We start from the raw sequence: 17,205 nt of genomic DNA on the forward strand, positions 1-17,205 counted from the left end.
AGGAGGCCTCATACAACCGAGCTAGAATCAGTTATTCAATCCTTTTTTTTAATGTTTTCTCTGGGATGTCTGGCTAGTGGTAGTCTGTATTTCTTGTCTTGACTATGCAGATGCGATGGCTGCAAAAGGGTGTAAGCAGGTGAGGTTGGCCAAACAAGACGAAATTGACAAAAAAAGGATGGATTTGAGGGTGTAGGGTAGGGTTTGGGGTTTGGAATGGATACTGATTTGTTAAACTGTGTTTGGGGTTGTTTCTTGATTTTTAGTGCTCTTTTGGTTATGAAAGTTTTGGTTTCTGCAATAAATGGCTGCGAAAAACTACAAATAGACTTCACCACTTGCATGAAGTTGGAAGAGTGTAATACAGAAGACTGAAAAAAAAAAAAAAAAAAAAAAAAAAAGAACATTAAAGAAAACGAACTAAACAGCTCATTAATCAACCACTAAAACAACATTAAGATCGAAGAAAGAGTTAGATTTGTAGCGAAACCAACATATGGCGCACGAGCTCCCGATAAGAAGAGTCTATTTAGGGTAAACCTATTTTACAGAGGAAATAAGACATTTCGGAACGGCTTGTTGGCCAAGTAGAAGTATAATCACCAAAAGGGGGTCTCTAATAACATCGTGGAAAGTTTTCCAGGTGCCTGTCATGTTGTGGGTCAGAATTACGTACGAGGATGACGTCCTCTAGATAGACTTAAGAAGCACAGACTTTGGGCAGCAACAGTAGAAGGTCCCAAGCTGTTTATATAGTTAAGCGCTTTTCAGATGGCTTCCTCAAGGAGACAAAAATTGAACGTTTGTGCTGAACGAGGCACACAGAGTGTCTTCTATGGCATATCGTGGATACCAACATACCGTGCTTACATGGTAAATTCAAAACAAAGCAACAAAGTCTAGGTATAAGCACTTTAACATGGAATTCAAACGCTCTGATAGCATTTTTCACTGGTTTTTCATTAGCAAGTAGTACCATGGTACTGACGAACCATCCTCTGATATTCAACCAAAACCAAAACAAGGCAAAATAGCTCCGTCCTTCTACAAGCAGCCCTCAAGCTGACAGCACTACATTAGCAGTCTGAACACTGCCCCTCGGTTCTCCAATACGTAAATTAATTACATGTTACATGCTCGTAGCGTAGCAAACTTAACGACCACGAGAGGTGGTCTTGGTGTGCTGACCTCTCACCTTCAAGCCCCAGAAGTGTCTAATACCTCTGTGGGATCTGATCTTCTTCAATCTCTCCAAGTCATCTCTCAACTTGGACTCCATGTTGTTGGCCAAGACGTGGTAGTCCTTACCGTCAACCTGGTCCTTCTGTCTGTTCAAGAACCAAGCTGGGATCTTGTATTGGGTTGGGTTTTGCATGATGGTAACAACTCTCTCCAACTCTTCCTGGGTCAATTCACCGGCACGCTTCTTCAAGTCGACATCGGCCTTCTTGCAAACCAAGTTGGAGTATCTTCTGCCCACACCTCTAATCTTGGTCAAGGCGTACATGATCTTGATTCTACCATCGATGTTGGTGTTCAACAAACGCAAAATGTGCTGGAACGAACCGTCTTCTTGGACAACTAACGACATGGCGGATGGTGTTCTTTGGTAGTTAGGAAGGAATCTTTTTTGGTATTCACCACTGGAAATTTTTTCCCTCTTCCTCCGCGAGTGCAGGTGCGACTGTGTCACGTGGACAAATGCCCTTTTGCTTCTGCACCGGCTCACCTTGGATGGGTGTGTATGGCGCGAGCGCCGCGTAGATGCTAGGGCTCGAGCCCTAGGATATGGAAGACCACCTACCTCCCCATTATAACCAACGACAAGAGGATCATCTTTCGGAAAAAAAATCTAAAGGAAGATGAATCCAAACTTTATTTAAAGCAGGGGTAAAGAAGAATTTGTAATTGTTATGTTGATGACGTTCAAGGGTGGTATTATCTCATATTTTGCAGCCATCTTGGGTAAGGCACCAGGCAAAGACAGTAATGAATAATAATTTTTCATTTTTGCTGTCTAAGTGTTGTATTTAAACAGTTTAATGATCATTTCAAGGTTTAAGGTTTATTGTGATGGAGGTTTTAGATTGAGATATAAAAGGAAAGTGTCCTCCCCAAGTGTAACATGTCTCAGTCGTTACTCCCAATTCCAGTAGATAAGTAGTACTTCAACTTTCAACAATTACGGCAACCAATTTTCAGTTCTAAATGACAATCTAGATCAACTTTTATGACTCCACGCTGCTTCACTTTACATACCTACACCAACACTTCGTGTCCTATCCCATTATGTCTATTTACAGTGTGACCTAAAGGTCGTAATAGGTGACAAGCCAGTTTAATGCAGCCTCTTCAATGTAGATTCTGTTGGCCTTCAACAAGTCTCTCACTTCAAGTGCCTCCTTCGTCACCACATCGGCCTTCTTGCCCATGTCTTCAGTGGCCTTCAACAAGTTATCTCTTTGCACATCCGTAATGAAAAGAAGGTTCAATCTCTCCAAGTCGTGGGTCTCCACAAACGCTTTCATCTGTTGTGGGTAAGCATACTCGAAATCAACGAGCCCTTTGTCGCTGTCTGCCTTCTTGTCACCTCCAATGACGAATAATTGGCCATTTCTATATTGTTCACTGAATGCTGTCTGGAAACCCTTGGCGTAAAGCTTACGAGGCAACTTGGTCAGCCAGTCGTGTGGAGCCTTGATACCATGTGCCTTCAAGCCGTTGTCTCTGTTGGGCGAGTTGGCATCACCAACTCTGGCTCTACCAGTACCTTTCTGGGGATGCAATTTTCTGTTGGAGAAAGGCTTGTCACCTTTAGTTGGAACATTTCCCGAACCAACACGAGCTTTGTCGGCCTCGTAAACGACAGCGCTCCACAAGAAGTCTCTTCTAAGTGGTTTGTTTAAGAAGGCTGCTGGGTATGGAGCCATCGTGTGAGGTTCGAGGGATGGGAAGCTCCGGAGGGAAGCGAGTGTGTACTTTGGTGGAACACCTACCAGTAACAGGGTCTCCTGGACACCTGTGGCAAGCGATCTGGCGAATGATCTAAGCATTTAGTATTGAGGTAGATATGTGGTTCTCTATGGTGATATTGGTTTAGATTTTTTTTCCATCAAATTTGTGCACGTGATCGCGCACATGACTTTCTACGCATCAACTACTTAACGGTGCTACCAGTTGGCTGCAAAACTCCTACAATATGGCGTTGTGTTCAATATGTTCTTCGTTATTCATCATTTTTTAGGGCCAGTAAAGAGTTAATCTCTGTTACCCGTGTTTCTACCTTGCTCACCGTTCTCGGGAGCGGCTTCTTCCTCCTCGTCGCTCGCAATTATAAAGTCATCATCTTCATGTCGCGTACCTTCTAACTCAATGTCCTCGTATTGAGGAGCAGAAGCATAACGACCTTTATAATCGGCACCTGTCAACTTCAGGAAAGCTCTAGAGAAAATCGAGATTTTCTGGTCACCGACCGGTGCCATTCCCAACTCTTCCTCCTCTAGTTGATCTGCCCACTGGACATTCTTCTTACGGTTGGAAGACTTTGTTTTAATGATGGAAGATGGTCTCGAACGGTAGGCCGAGAAAAGTGCACAGACTCCCCATATGAGAACGACAATGACAGCAAACTGGATGAGACGCACGAGTGCATTGCTGTATTGGTTGCCAGATCCGTCAGTAGAAACGGTACTATTTCCACTAACCATTGGCAAAGGTGAGATCAATGGGCTAGCGCTGCTTTCAGCGGCGGCAGGTTCCTCAGGTTTTGTTGGCCTGGACTCATCTGCTTCAGCATCAAAGGACAACTTGTGCGTGATGATCTTAGGTTTGTTGCCTTGTGGTTCTTCAACATCGTACCGTGCGTACAAAAGATCTACCACGGCACTTGATAACTCTGGCTTGTCAAATGGAACCATATGCGAGGCGTCGAACACGTTAACATAGGTCAAGTTGGCCTCGCTCTGGATGTAGCCGCTATTCGTGCCCTCATGAAACCAGTCATATGTAGGCAACGACGTGGAGAAACCTTGCTTTCCGTTCCAATTTAACTCCTTGATAAGATACTCAGCACCGATATAATTGCAAATAATATCCCTGTTACCATGGAAGAGGACGATGTTGGTATGCTTTAAAAGTTCCGGGAACAACTCGATAGCTGGAGCCGAATCACGAGAGTTTAACCCGATACCACGGCATTCCTTCCATTGCATCTTATTCACCAAATTCAAACTCTTCATGACTTTTTCGTCCCGCAAGAATGGTGTCACATGTTGCAAGTCTGGTGGCCAATGCATACCACAAGAAGGGTAAGAGTCCTTGAGTGTGTAATCGTACATGTTGAAACACTGCTCGTTAACAGGCCCATGTTTGTGTCTAGTAAACATAAGCAACAGGTTGAGCACGTTATCGCAGACTCTTGAAGCAACGTCTGCGCGAGCTGGAGACCTGTGAGCTTTAGCCTCGTCAATACGTTTCTGGCACTCCTGGTGACGTTCAAGAAGATCCTTCCAGTTAGGATGGTCCTGAGAAATAAGACCGGCCTGGGTTGCAAAAGGAACATATGAAAGACCCTGCGTGTAAGGGTCGATATAACCGTTTCCTATCAATAGACCCTTAAGATTGAGATCGGGCATATGACGAATGATGCCATTGGCAATATACGGGATATACTGGCCAGCGTAACTTTCACCAGCCAACATGATATCGTACTCCCTTTCTTCAGGGAAAAGTGCAAAGTACTTATCCAAGAACCTCAAGAAGTGCCACAGCACGTCATCCAAGTTGTTAGCCTTATCGTCCGAGTAAGAAAAGCCAGTGCCTGCTGGCTGGTCTACGAACACCATGTTCGCCTTCTTATGCCACGAGCCAGGGTTATACACCACTTGCTGATGCTTATTGATCCTCAAAGGACCCGCTTCCATCAACGCTCCATCCATAGACAGGCACCCTGGTCCACCGTTTAGCCAAAAGATGATCTTCTTTTCTGCCACCGGCGCCTTATACTGATCCTCAAACTTCCAGAAGAAGTAATGCGTGTCGTTCTCCTGATATAGCTTCACCTGGCCCGCAAACATCACCGGGATGTCTTTGGTATCAAGGCTGAACAAGCCAGGCAACGACGAGACATAAAAGTCGCCCCGAGTATCGCCCTTATTGGCAAAGAGTTCTTCTCGGGCAAAGCTGATCGGGTTGGCCCACACGGTGAGCACGAAAAACAACAATGCCCACATGCTGAAATGGAAAAAGGAAGAAGAAGAAGGTGGTAGTTGAACTGGAGAAATTTATCAGGGAAGATGTACAAAGTTAAAGATCGGGTGCGCATGAGAGAGTGTGGGAGGACCCCCCGCGGGTTCACTCTTGGCTAACTTCCAAGAAGGGGAAGGACACAGAAAGGAAAGGCATATGGGAAGAAAAGGGACGTTTGTGTAATGGAGAGATATTTACAGACAAGTAGAATTTGGGGCAATTTTTGTGGTTTTTAGTGGCGTTTAAGGGAGCTTTTCGGCTTGATCTAGCGGAGCTGCCGAGGCTTGGAGACGTGGGGCTTTGCCCTTTTTTTTGCCTACTCTTCTCTCGGCCCTGCTTTTTTCGCAACCATTAAACCCTTAAAGAAGGTCTACTGGTAAGGTAATGTAGAATCTGGCCTTTTCTTGCTGTTATGGGTTTTTGGGGGACCTCGACGACATGCTGGTTTTGTGTCCCTTTCGTCCACTCGTCTATCTGTTCTCGGCAGTTGGGTGTTTTTCCGTTCCTTTTGTGCTTTCTTCCTGCTTTGTGGCTGTGCCTGTGAGGCTCCTGGCTGCAAATGGAAACCAACGACGGTGATGAAACCAGAGGGAGAGGGAAGGAAAGGAAGGAAAGGGAAGGGAAAGGGAGAGTGAGTGAAGGAAAGGGAAAGAGAAAGACTATAGTCGGTTTGGAATGGAAGTAATGAAGGCTTCTGGAGGTGCCGTTGGAGGTGCTTGGTGGGTGCGTTGAAGGTACTGGATCTGCCAATTATAGAAGCAGGCAAGCAGGCACTTGCTGATAAGGGTACACTATGGTGAGACAAAGTAAGTATAAGTAACAGGCTGTTTATAGGTTGTGGTTTCTATTGTTTGGGTATATTTTGGTCTTAGTGGGCTAGCTGGTTATGTGTGGTTGTTGGTGGCCTTGTCAAGGAAGTCTAGTAGCCAAACCAGTCCTACCATTTCATGGTACCACCTAGCTTCTTAACCTAGGAACTGTAATCCTGGCTTCCCCTGATTTGGACTTCATCTTCATAAAAACTTCACGTCCTGGTCTGGCTTTAGTCCAGTTGGTTTAAACAATAGGGCTCTTTTACGAGCCGAAGTGACCTTCTAGAATAGGTAAAGATGATAGGCATTATTTCTTGGAATCTACTCTTTCTTAGTTAAACAATCTACTACGCTGGTATTCAAGGCTGGCATAATGGTGCTTCGTCACTACGCTTCCTCACCAACATATACGGTGTTTCACCATGGCCAACGTAAACAACGAGTACTTCTTGTTCTCTCCAAATCAAACAATATTTTTTGCTTTCAAACGCCGATCTTCTGGTTTTCGTTACATCCTTTGTTGGTGATCCAACAATGAACAATGAATCTGTTGATAATGGTTGATGTGCTCTTGTCAGGTATACATATATTCCGCTAGTACGAGCGCTAATAACCCACTAGACAAAATCCGTTGGGTCATCAAAGTAGCTCATGCTTAATTGGAAATGGTAAAAATGGAAGACATTACTTAAGAAACGAATCAATTAATGTAAATACCAAATTTAGTAACGGAACCTCTGTACGTCTAGAGGTTATTCATCCGTCTTTGAAGCTCACTGGTTGAGGGGCTCAACATTCCAGATGTTCTCGGCGTATTCATCGACACATCTATCGGAGGAGAAGAATCCCATGTTGGCAACCGACAAGACAGACTTTTTGACCCATCTCTGTAAGTGATCTCTATCTTCCAGGTCACCACCGTGGTGTCCGTAGACCTGTTCTAATCTATCCTGACACTCTAAGTACAACTCGAAATCGTCAGTGACCAAGTAGTAGTCACCATGTTGGGTGATGGAGTCAATCAAAGGTCTGAACTCGGCTGGATCACCGAACATTCCCAGGTTAATGGCATCAAACACCTTCTGCAACTTCTCTGGAACCTTGACGCCCTCAAAGAGATGTTTGTGTCTGATTTCTTCAACGGACTCTGCCAAGTTACCGAACAAGAAGATGTTGTCCTCGCCAATTTCTCTGGTAATTTCAACATTAGCACCATCCACAGTACCAATAATAAGACCACCGTTAAGTGAGAACTTCATGTTGGAAGTACCCAGGGCCTCGGTACCGGCAGTGGAGATATGGTTAGACAAGTCAGAACCAGGGCAAATGATCTCAGCCTTGGAAACATTGTAGTCTGGAATGAAGACAACCTTCAACAAGTTGTCAATCTCAGTATCATTGTTGACAACTTCTCCAACAGTGTTAACCAAATGGATAATTGTTTTAGCCATGTAGTAACCTGGAGCAGCCTTACCACCAATAATTGTAGCCTTGGAGATAAAATGCTTCAACTTAATGTCATCAATAGAGACACCCTCCTTCTGCAATTCCTTAATTCTCAAGTATCTGTAGATAGCAGCGAAAATGTTCATTTGCTGTCTCTTGTACTCATGAATTCTCTTCACCTGTACATCAAACATAACAGTTGGGTCCAAGTCGACATCTGTCTCTGCCTTAACGAGGGCTGCAAGCTTTCTCTTGTTATTGAACTTGATAGCATCCCAACGTTTCAAGAACTTCTCGTCATCCACGAACTGCTCAAGCTGCTTCAAGCGGCCCAAGTGAGTCAAGAACTCGTAGTCCTTGTCATTAAGCACTTCAGAGATCAAAGCTGACAATTCTGGATTGGCTTGACGCAACCATCTTCTTGGTGTGATACCGTTAGTAACATTGATGAACTTATCAGGACCGAAGATCTTAACAAAGTCCTTGAAGATTGTGGTCTTGATCAATTCAGAGTGTAACTCAGCAACACCGTTGACCTTGTGGGAACCAATGATTGCCAAGTAGGCCATTCTCACGGACTTAGGGTCGCCTTCTTCAATAACGGAAACACGGCCAAGCAAGCCTCTGTCATCTGGGAAACGAGACTCAACACTCTTCAAGAAGTAGTAGTTGATGTCGTAAATAATTTGCAAGTGACGAGGCAACAAATTGCCCAAAACATACACAGGCCACTTCTCCAAAGCCTCAGACATGACAGTGTGGTTAGTGTAGGCGAAAGTTTTGGTGACAATTGACCAAGCATCATCCCAAGCTAAGCCCTCGATATCCACTAAGATTCTCTGCAACTCAACAATAGCCAAAGTTGGATGTGTGTCATTCAATTGAATGGCAACCTGATCACTGAACTTGGAAAAGTCGCTCTTGTGGTTCTTCTTGTATCTTCTCACGATATCGTGTAACGAGGCTGCAACCCAGAAGTACTGCTGCTTCAAACGCAATTCCTTACCCTTGTCAAAATTGTCGTTAGGGTATAAGACAGCAGTGATAGACTCGGCATCCTGCTGAGCGGCCACGGATTGTTGGTAGTCACCAGCGTTAAATTTGTTGAAGTCGAATTCGTTTGTAGGTTTCGAGTTCCATAAACGCAAGTTATTGGTGTTGGTGGTGTTGTAACCAGGCACCGGGAAATCAGAGGCTATGGCCAAAACTCTCTCGGAACCAGTCCATACCTTTCTGGTTTGACCTGTAGTCTCGTCATAGACATCCTCCACATCACCATAAAAGTTGATCGGAATTTGAATCTCGTGTCTGTCAATCTCCCAAGGGTTGGTATCCTTCAACCAGTAGTCAGGAGTCTCAACCTGGTATCCATCAATAATTCTTTGTCTGAAGATACCGTACTGGTAGTTCAAACCGTAGCCCCAGCCTGAGTAGTTTCTGGAAGAAAGGGAGTCGACAAAACAAGCAGCCAAACGACCCAAACCACCGTTGCCAAGACCAGCATCTGGTTCCTCTTCAAGGACATCCTCAAGGTTGAAACCCAAACCCTGGAGAGCCAGTTTGACCACACCACGGCTCTTCAAGTTGATCAAGGCGTTATCCATGGCTCTACCCATAAGGAACTCAAGCGACAAATAGTAGACTCTCTTTCCATCGTGAATGGTCTGCTTTTGTTGAGTGTTAGCCCAATCCACAAGCAAATTGTCTCTGATGGAAGCCAGAGCGGCGTGGTAGGCAGCCATTGCATCACAATTGTACATGTTTCTGGCCAAATTGAACTCGACCTTACTGACAAAAGAACGTTCAAACTCGTCATTGCCAATAACGGTGGTCTTTTCCTCCTCTGCACCAAGCTTTCTCGAGGAGTCAATGGAGTGAAGCTTCAGGTACTTACGCCAGATCTCCTTAGCAGACTCTGGGATCTGAGCGTCAAAAGCGATAATCTGATTTTGTGTAAAGCCAGTGTTGGTACGTTTCAACTTTGGCTGCGGCATGGCCGCCGGCGTTACGTAGTCACCCATTGGCAATTGAATAGAAAAGAAGAAGAAGTAGGTAGTGAAGAATTAGGGAAGCCATCCCAATTGCTGCGAAATAGGAAAATGGCCCCATGCGCGGGGCATGGAGTCCAGGTGGGTAGGCCCATTGCAAGGGCCCACAAACCGATAAAGTGATTTTAAGGGATGTTTCAGAATCCCAGAAACCCAAAGAAAACGACTATCTTATCCAATTTTTTGTATTACAAGTTTTCATCCCAATGGCTGACCATTCACGTCTGGGAAGCTCAGACTCCGGGCCCGAAAATACGAGGGTGCGGTGCGGCGCCAATTGTACAGCGAGGAGTGAGTGGTATGAGGCCACTGGGTGGAATTGCCCAAGCCAGGGATGAGAGAAGAGGATGAGGCGGGACAGCAAAGGTGCAAAGTATACAAATTAATAATATGCTAAATGAAGAAGCATTTCGTGTTTATTTTCTGGCAAGTAATTATGTTTTGGTGTTGGTTTGGAATGTTGGTTCGTGGGTTTGTTGGACCTCAGGAGTCCCCAGAGGAGTCCCCAGTTGAGCCGCTGCACTGTAGATGACACCAGGCCAGGCACGAGGGCCCAACAGACGAGAAAGAGACCAGACGACAAGGGACGAGGAACAAGACAAGGAGAGTCGGTAACGTTCTACCATTAATTACATTTGATTGTTAAGGTTTGTTTGTTGCTGTTTATTGGCATTTTGGGGGCCTGGCGGAAGTTTCGGCTTGAGGTTATCCAATAGAGTGTGCTGAGGAAGCCCCTAAATGGATGGATGCTTCCCGGCCCGGCCCCAGTGCGAGCACCCAACCCACCGAGCAGCCGAGCAGAGCCAGGAGGGAACCAGGAAGGTTGCATTTTGCGGCGAGTGAAGAACTGGTTTAGTTGGCATTTGCTTGGCTTGGGGGCTTCCATTTACTAAAGGCTTGGAATTTATAGTTCTGTTGGAACTGACAGCTGGGCTGGTTACTTCCCTGACTGAAACTTCCAGGCGCCGCAATGGAGCCCTGGACGCATTCTGGAACACCACATCTAAACAATAGCTTTGTTTGGGAGTTTTTGGGAAAAGGTTACTTTTTTCCGTAGTTGCTGGCGGGACTTCTACTATGCTTCGTTTATCGGTTATTTGCTCTCCCTTGCTGCTCTTTCTTACTGTACTGGTGGTTCCTCAGGTGATGGTTCTGGGACTGATTGGCGGTTCGCAGCCGCAGATGCAGATCCCATTTTGCAGCCAGTGGGCCATACACTTTGGAGGTACCGACCAACCGAGATGAGTTGTGGGTCTAGGTTGACTGGTGATATGGTGGTGGTGGTAGCGGTTTGGGATTTCGGAGATAGAGTGGTATATGGTGGAGTTAAGTGAGGAATTGTTGGAGAAGAAGACGACTTTGTTTTGGGTTTTCGTATGGGGCTTTTTACAGTCTATAGTTATTTGGTCTGTGTATGTCTAGTTAAAGATCTAAAACAACAAAAGATTCTAGGTTTGGAAAAATACAAGCTTGGAAAGTTATTTAAGTACGCATGTTTGGGTTATGATATCTATTGGAGCCTCCTAGTCTAAGACATGTAGACCTCATTCCCAGAACGACCATTGGAAAGTACTTATCTTGTACTGTCCTTGAACAGAATATCTGTCTAATTCAGAGCCTGGGAACTTAACTAACTCAAATAATTCTTTCTAGAAATGTTCATCAAAAGCAGACCTATCTTAGACCATAACTAAAGCATAAAATTGATGTTTTGATGGCTGCCTTACGGAATGGATTTCATCAAATCAGGCTGGATACATTCGAAAAATGCTGGCCTTGAAGTGTACATGGCTAAGGCCATTGGTCTTCATCTGATACTCTGGAACACTTCTCCACCGAAATCAAAGAACATAGTTGGTTAAACCCTTTCCTTCCAGCCAACAATTCATCAGTTCTACAACTACTTCTCCACAATTGAACAGTTTCTAGTCCCCAACCCTTAAGACTCCCTCAGTACTGTCCTGCCTGGGTTCGCACAAACCATCTCCCATCAACCAGTCCAATCCACCTACCTCCTCTTCTTTCTCGTCTTCTTCTGTACCTCTCATGATCTCGTCTCTCGCGATGGTCTCTCCATCGTACGCCATTGTGGGCAATACAGACTCGTCACTTGCACTTGTGCTGTTCAATGGTGGAAGTGAAGGACAGTTAGGTCTGCTGGAGCTACTGAGTATACTGGATACTCAGATATCTGGCCCAGCGCGCGAGGACAGCCTGAGGAACCTACTGAAGGTGGACCAGCTTGGTGCTTCTAGAGGTGGCCATAAAATAGACCAAGAAGATATGGTTATTCAAAAATTCGACCCGAATAGACCCTTCCCTAAAAAGTGCCTGTCTACAGCAGTGGTTGATGTTTCGTTCAATGGGACGCTTTTCGCAGCCGCTGGGTCGACTGTACTGACATGGGACGTGATAAAGCAGACCAGAACTGCGGTGGCTCGTCTTTCGGCGCCAGACCTGGCAGCTGCTTGTTCTTGGCTACTGCCTCAATTGGCTGTTTCTGCTGGAGCAGCGTGTGGTGTGAGTTTCTGGGATACTCGAGTTGGTACTAAGAAAGTGCATCTGGTGAAGGTAGCAAAAGATAATCTATACGCATTGAAGGCTGCTGAAAATGGCGTTTACGCTGCTGGTGCCGATGGAAAAGTATACCAAATAGACCTACGGGCACTGAAGAAAGAGGAAATTGATTTTGGTGATCTAGGAGCAGTTGTGGGTATGGCTTCTGGAGACCAGTTAGCAGTGGTGTTTGAGTCTGGAGCAGTGAGAATGGCTGCAAATGGAGTGCGCGAGGCCACTTTCTGTGGTGAAGGAATGGGTGCAAAATCCAGAGTTGGTTGTGCTACAGAGGATCTGGTTGTGGCTGTGGGGCAAGAGAATGGGGTGGTAAAAGTATGGAAGGGAGAAGATAAGGGAAGGGAAATTGTGGTGGGAACGCTGGCCGTTCCGTGTTTGGAATTCTGGGATGGTGATTTGGTGGGTGCTCTGGGAGATACCGTCTGGAGGGTCCCAATGGAAGAGGGGTTCTCTAATGGGAAGGCTTTAATGAGGTTAGCTTGTTGGGTTGATAATTTGGACGCTTTTAGGCCAAAATATCGAAATAAGTTATGTTGCAAGCTGACAAGAGGCTGTAAGTGCACGCGTTCACCAATCCAGGTCCTTATCCAGCATAATCCTGCGAAATTCAAGAAGATAAGAAGCTTGTCAAAATATAACGAATGTTTCATTTTGCATCCTGTTCTTCAAACCCTTTCTTTTGGACACAAAGCGGTAACAACCACGGTTGCACTCTTGCTACAGACTTTTCGCAGCCACGTCTTCCAGGCACCAACCTTTCCGTAAGTCGGCACCAACGCAACCCAAAAGGTAAAGAAATTAAGAAAACATAATATAGAAGACACAGATAATTTTTTTATACACTTTGACGTATTAAAGACGTCCCTTGAAGCCCAAAATACATCTTCTTGGTGGCTTCATGGCACGTCTCCTGCATTAGACTGATACACGAACAATACATAGCTTACTTCTCACTGTTCATCGATCTATCTTTCCAAAACAGCCATGTCTGACGAAACTAACGGATTGCCGTTGGAAAATGAAGCTGCTGATCAGGAACAAAATGTTCCCAAGAGCGAATCCGGCTCTTCAAATCTTCAAGAAGAGCTCGGTTTGACCCCGAAAACAATTGTTCTAGCGAAGGTGAAAGGCTATAGAGCATGGCCAGCAATGGTGCTAGATGAGGAAATTTTGCCAGAGAACATCAAAAAATTGAAACCAAAGTCTGTCAAGCAACAAAAAAAGTCGCTGCCGACAATTCTTGTTCCTGTTCGTTTTTTCAGTGACGATACGTATATTTGGATACGAAACCACGACTTGAAGATTCTTCTAGACGAAGAAATCCAGCTGTTTTTGGATAAACACGCTACTGCTGGTAAAAGGAAGGATGAGCTACTTGTGTTTGCTTACGAATTGGCTAAGGATCCACCTGATATGCAACAATTCAACCTCTGGGGCTCAAGAGGTCAACCTGAGGTTTCTGATTCTTTAGAGGAAGAAGAAGAAGTTGAAGAGCCACCCCAGAAGAAGCTTAAGTTGAAACTCAGTCTCAAGGGCCTGAAAGATAAGCTGAAAAAGGCTACCAAAGCTACCAAGGCTACTAAGGCTAGCAAGGCTAAGGAAACGAAGAAAACTACCACCAAGTCACAAGCAAAAGCACCTGCTAAAAAGAAGGCCACAACTAAAAAGACAGCGCCAAAAGAGGAGAGATACACTTCATATGAGGAGTATGAAAAGGATCTCGAGAATGCTAATGAAAGCGATTTGGAGGATGATGAGTATGGCAGTGATTGGGGTCTTGGTGAAAGCGTTTACGACTTTGAGACTGGCGATTATATCTTTGACAACGAGAAGGAACAAAAACACTTCGTCAATGAGTTTCCTTCTCTGGCTCAATTACAAGAAGATTCCGCATACTATAATGAGCAGTTCGATAATATCTTCCAGAAAGTTGCTCCTACTTTACTAGATGGAGAATTGAAAAACGAAAATGCTATTATTAAGGAACTACGAGCAGCAGGCAAGTTTGCTGAAGAGGCTCCTTTGGCAGTGTTCACAAAGTCTCCACTTTATAGGTGCTTGCTCGTAGCAGCCCATAAACCAGAGGAAAAGCTTCCGTTCCAAAAGATAAAAGATGCCATCAAAACCCTATTGAAGAACTTTTCTTTGGATACGTGTGAGTTGACTATGGAAGACCTTGTTTTGCCTACACCTCAAGAAACGCCTAACCAGACTCCAGGTTTAACGCCTGGTCCCGAGAATGGAATCAAAGAGGAAGCAGAGGTTGAAGAAGTAAGAGAAACCCCGAATCCAGAGGCCAGCGAAGATGCTTCTAATGGACAAGGAAACGAAGAGAAAGCAGAATCTGTGGAGGCAGAAACTTAAAGCCGTCATGGACGAGTCAAGCAGCACCAAAGCACTACTAATACGAACTCGATACACGAGCACAACTCCATCAAATGCAAAGCAGAGTGCCTTCATTGTCGGCGTTGTCTGACGGCAGCTATGATCCCATCCTGCTGGTTTTCGAACGGCAGTCAGGCCTCCCCACGTCAGTTTTTCACCTGCTTTAAAGTGCATTGTTCGTACTAAGGTGTTCCCGCTTTGCCTGAGCTCAAGAGTCTCCTACTAGTCATCTTTCACTTTAAACCATCTCAAAGTCGCTTCCCGCATTCGGTAGGTTTCTGGAATTCGAGGCACCGAAACGCCAACATGACTTGACATTTGCAGCCAAATGATCTAAGACGTGGAAGCCACAAAGTGAGGATCGGCAACGTCGGTATCTACACAGACGGCCCCGTGCCGACTGAGACAAAGAGGAGTAAAAAAAAAAAAAAAAAAAAAAAAAAACACGAAGCCAAAAAACCCCAAGTGGTCTAGAACCAATAAAAACAAATGGTCCCGCTGCGGATTTTGTGGTGAAAAAAATAAGCCCGCCTCCCAATTGGGAGTCCACCTTCAAAAAGGCTATTTTGCCAAACGCCACGGCTCCAATAAAAAAAATTCGGGGTTTTGCCAGCCTCGCCCGACCCTCGACTTTCCTAATGACATGAAGTCAGGGGAAATTTTTGGAGCAGGGAGAGAGGAGCATGCAAGACGAGCGTGCTTGGCCACCGGGTGCGGTAAATCTGGGAGTCGGCGCGCGTAAAAATTGGTACGGTGCGTGCACAGACCAAACCTCCAAAAGGAGTTAAATTCTCAAATTCCCCAAATCCTGTTTTGATCTTGCTTGATAAAGCTTTCCCATATCAGAACGTGTCAGAAGGTATGTGTTTCATAAGAAGAACACCCAAATTTTCAGCGGGTCAGGATCCCACGAGCTAGCTCCAGCACGCCATGTATTCGTTTTATCATGAAGTTAATCAATCGCCTGTCAAATACATCCCTTTCTCGTTGACAGTGGGATTTTGACGATGTTACCCAATTGGGCACGAAGACCTTCCCAAATTGGACGGTGCATCACAACCAACACCACCACATCAACAGTGAGACCAACAAGAACAGCTCAAGGGATGAATTAAATCGATGCTGTGGCCTTATAGGGGCACATTGGCGTTGGTGGTTTTTTGTTGTTGACGGCGGTGCACGGAATTTTCGCTCGGGATCCCTTTATTATGATTTTTTTTTTTTTTCAAGTTTACTAACATCAGAATGTCCAGCGTGACAAACCAAGCTAAATTGGAAGCCAGCGACGAGCTCGACTCTCAAGAACCTCAATTCGCTCGGGGATCCGTCTCGGGTGTTGGTGGTGACGAGGAGGAGGATGATGAACCTTCTGGAGGCAAACAACAAAAGGAAAGAAGAAAGATTGAAATTAAATTTATTCAAGATAAATCCAGAAGACACATTACATTTTCTAAAAGAAAAGCCGGTATTATGAAGAAGGCTTACGAATTATCCGTGTTGACGGGAACGCAAGTTTTGTTGTTGGTTGTGAGTGAAACCGGTCTTGTTTATACTTTCACCACGCCTAAATTACAGCCGCTTGTGACAAAGTCTGAGGGTAAGAACTTGATTCAGGCATGTTTGAATGCACCCGAAGAAGGATTGGGTGATGAACAAGGGGAGCAGAGTGATGGTAACTCGCAGGAGCTGCCCGACCAGAGTCCAGCACCACCTCAGGCACAACAACAGCAACCGCAACAGCAACAGCAGATCCCACATCCTCAACAAGTACAGGCACATCAACAGCATCAAGCAGCAGCGGCAGCAGCGCATCAACAGCAGCAGTTACCACCCACACACATGCCGCACCAGATGCCATATCAAGGACAGGGCCATCCTCTGGGAGGATTGCCTCTTCCCCAGGGCGGGAACTACAACGATCCCTATGGGTACTTTGGTGGAATGGGTAATGGAAACATGCCTAACCAGCAGCAGTACCAGTAGAGAAGGAGCTTCAACGGGAGAGATGATGTTCAGTTCTTGTGGGAGAGTTGTTGAGTGCTGGTGACGAATCAGGACAGTACTAAAGGTGCCAGGAGTATGGACAGCGGTAATTGTTAATCTAAGACACAAAAATTTTACACGACATTGTAGATAGTAGGGAGTGGTGAAAAAATTAAAGATACGATGGTTGGCCGAACAAGAATGGACAGGTAAGAAGACCCTGCGTGGAAAACCTCGACCATGAAAAAGGTGTACTAAACAGGAAAGGTTCAGCCTTGCCAGTAGCGCCAGACCAGACGGAAATGGTAATAATGCGGGACCAGAATGAAGCAGTGACAAGGCGAGGGGGAGCAGTTTATCTAGTAAGCAAAGAAGGAACAAAGTGATAGAGGATAATGTGGGTAGGCTTGAACAAGGCGCACAATGGAGCAGGCGAGCCAAGATTCGCCAAGGAGGGTATAGCCAGGCAGTCCCAGGCAGGCAGTGACATGGTATGGATCGACAGGCCAAGGGGAAATGGGAAAAGTCTAAAAGTAGTGGCGGGGCGAGCCCCTGGAATGGGATTTGTTTCAGGGCAGGGCAAGGGCAAGTGGGCATGGGGGACACTTTCAGGGAAGTATCGTAGGAACCAGCTGGCTGTTGGTTTGAAGGGAGGGTGAACTGCCTGACCAGAGATAGTGAGGCCGCCGCGAAGGGGAACAAAAACCTTA

General features: G+C 45.5%; 6 protein-coding genes across 6 annotated transcripts; 2 read left to right on the plus strand and 4 right to left on the minus strand. All coding sequences in view use genetic code 12, as the record gives it.

Annotated features, from left to right (window-relative positions):
- Window positions 1-1,153: 1,153 nt before the first annotated feature.
- On the minus strand, window positions 1,154-1,591 carry RPS18 (40S ribosomal protein uS13; the record flags this gene model as incomplete). Its single annotated transcript, XM_025486973.1, has 1 exon — window positions 1,154-1,591. One exon carries the CDS (start codon window positions 1,589-1,591, stop codon window positions 1,154-1,156), a length of 438 nt encoding a protein of 145 aa, XP_025340421.1.
- Window positions 1,592-2,309: 718 nt separating this feature from the next.
- On the minus strand, window positions 2,310-2,930 carry YML6 (mitochondrial 54S ribosomal protein uL4m; the record flags this gene model as incomplete). The annotated part of the gene is made up of 1 exon (XM_025486974.1): window positions 2,310-2,930. One exon carries the CDS (start codon window positions 2,928-2,930, stop codon window positions 2,310-2,312), a length of 621 nt encoding a protein of 206 aa, XP_025340422.1.
- A 327-nt stretch (window positions 2,931-3,257) lies between these two features.
- On the minus strand, window positions 3,258-5,231 carry CXQ85_003329 (serine-type carboxypeptidase; the record flags this gene model as incomplete). The annotated part of the gene is made up of 1 exon (XM_025486975.1): window positions 3,258-5,231. The coding sequence occupies one exon, from the start codon at window positions 5,229-5,231 to the stop codon at window positions 3,258-3,260; it is 1,974 nt and encodes a 657-aa protein (XP_025340423.1).
- Window positions 5,232-6,832: 1,601 nt separating this feature from the next.
- Window positions 6,833-9,526, minus strand: GPH1 (glycogen phosphorylase; the record flags this gene model as incomplete). The annotated part of the gene is made up of 1 exon (XM_025486976.1): window positions 6,833-9,526. The coding sequence occupies one exon, from the start codon at window positions 9,524-9,526 to the stop codon at window positions 6,833-6,835; it is 2,694 nt and encodes an 897-aa protein (XP_025340424.1).
- Window positions 9,527-11,599: 2,073 nt separating this feature from the next.
- On the plus strand, window positions 11,600-14,491 carry CXQ85_003331 (uncharacterized protein; the record flags this gene model as incomplete). Its single annotated transcript, XM_025486977.1, has 2 exons — window positions 11,600-12,313; window positions 13,070-14,491. 2 exons carry the CDS (start codon window positions 11,600-11,602, stop codon window positions 14,489-14,491), a joined length of 2,136 nt encoding a protein of 711 aa, XP_025340425.1.
- A 1,266-nt stretch (window positions 14,492-15,757) lies between these two features.
- On the plus strand, window positions 15,758-16,495 carry MCM1 (transcription factor; the record flags this gene model as incomplete). The annotated part of the gene is made up of 1 exon (XM_025486978.1): window positions 15,758-16,495. One exon carries the CDS (start codon window positions 15,758-15,760, stop codon window positions 16,493-16,495), a length of 738 nt encoding a protein of 245 aa, XP_025340426.1.
- Window positions 16,496-17,205: the final 710 nt, after the last annotated feature.

The sequence above is a fragment of the Candidozyma haemuli genome (genome assembly GCF_002926055.2).
Source record: "Candidozyma haemuli strain B11899 chromosome Unknown E_2014730914, whole genome shotgun sequence".
Taxonomy (NCBI): domain Eukaryota; kingdom Fungi; phylum Ascomycota; class Pichiomycetes; order Serinales; family Metschnikowiaceae; genus Candidozyma; species Candidozyma haemuli.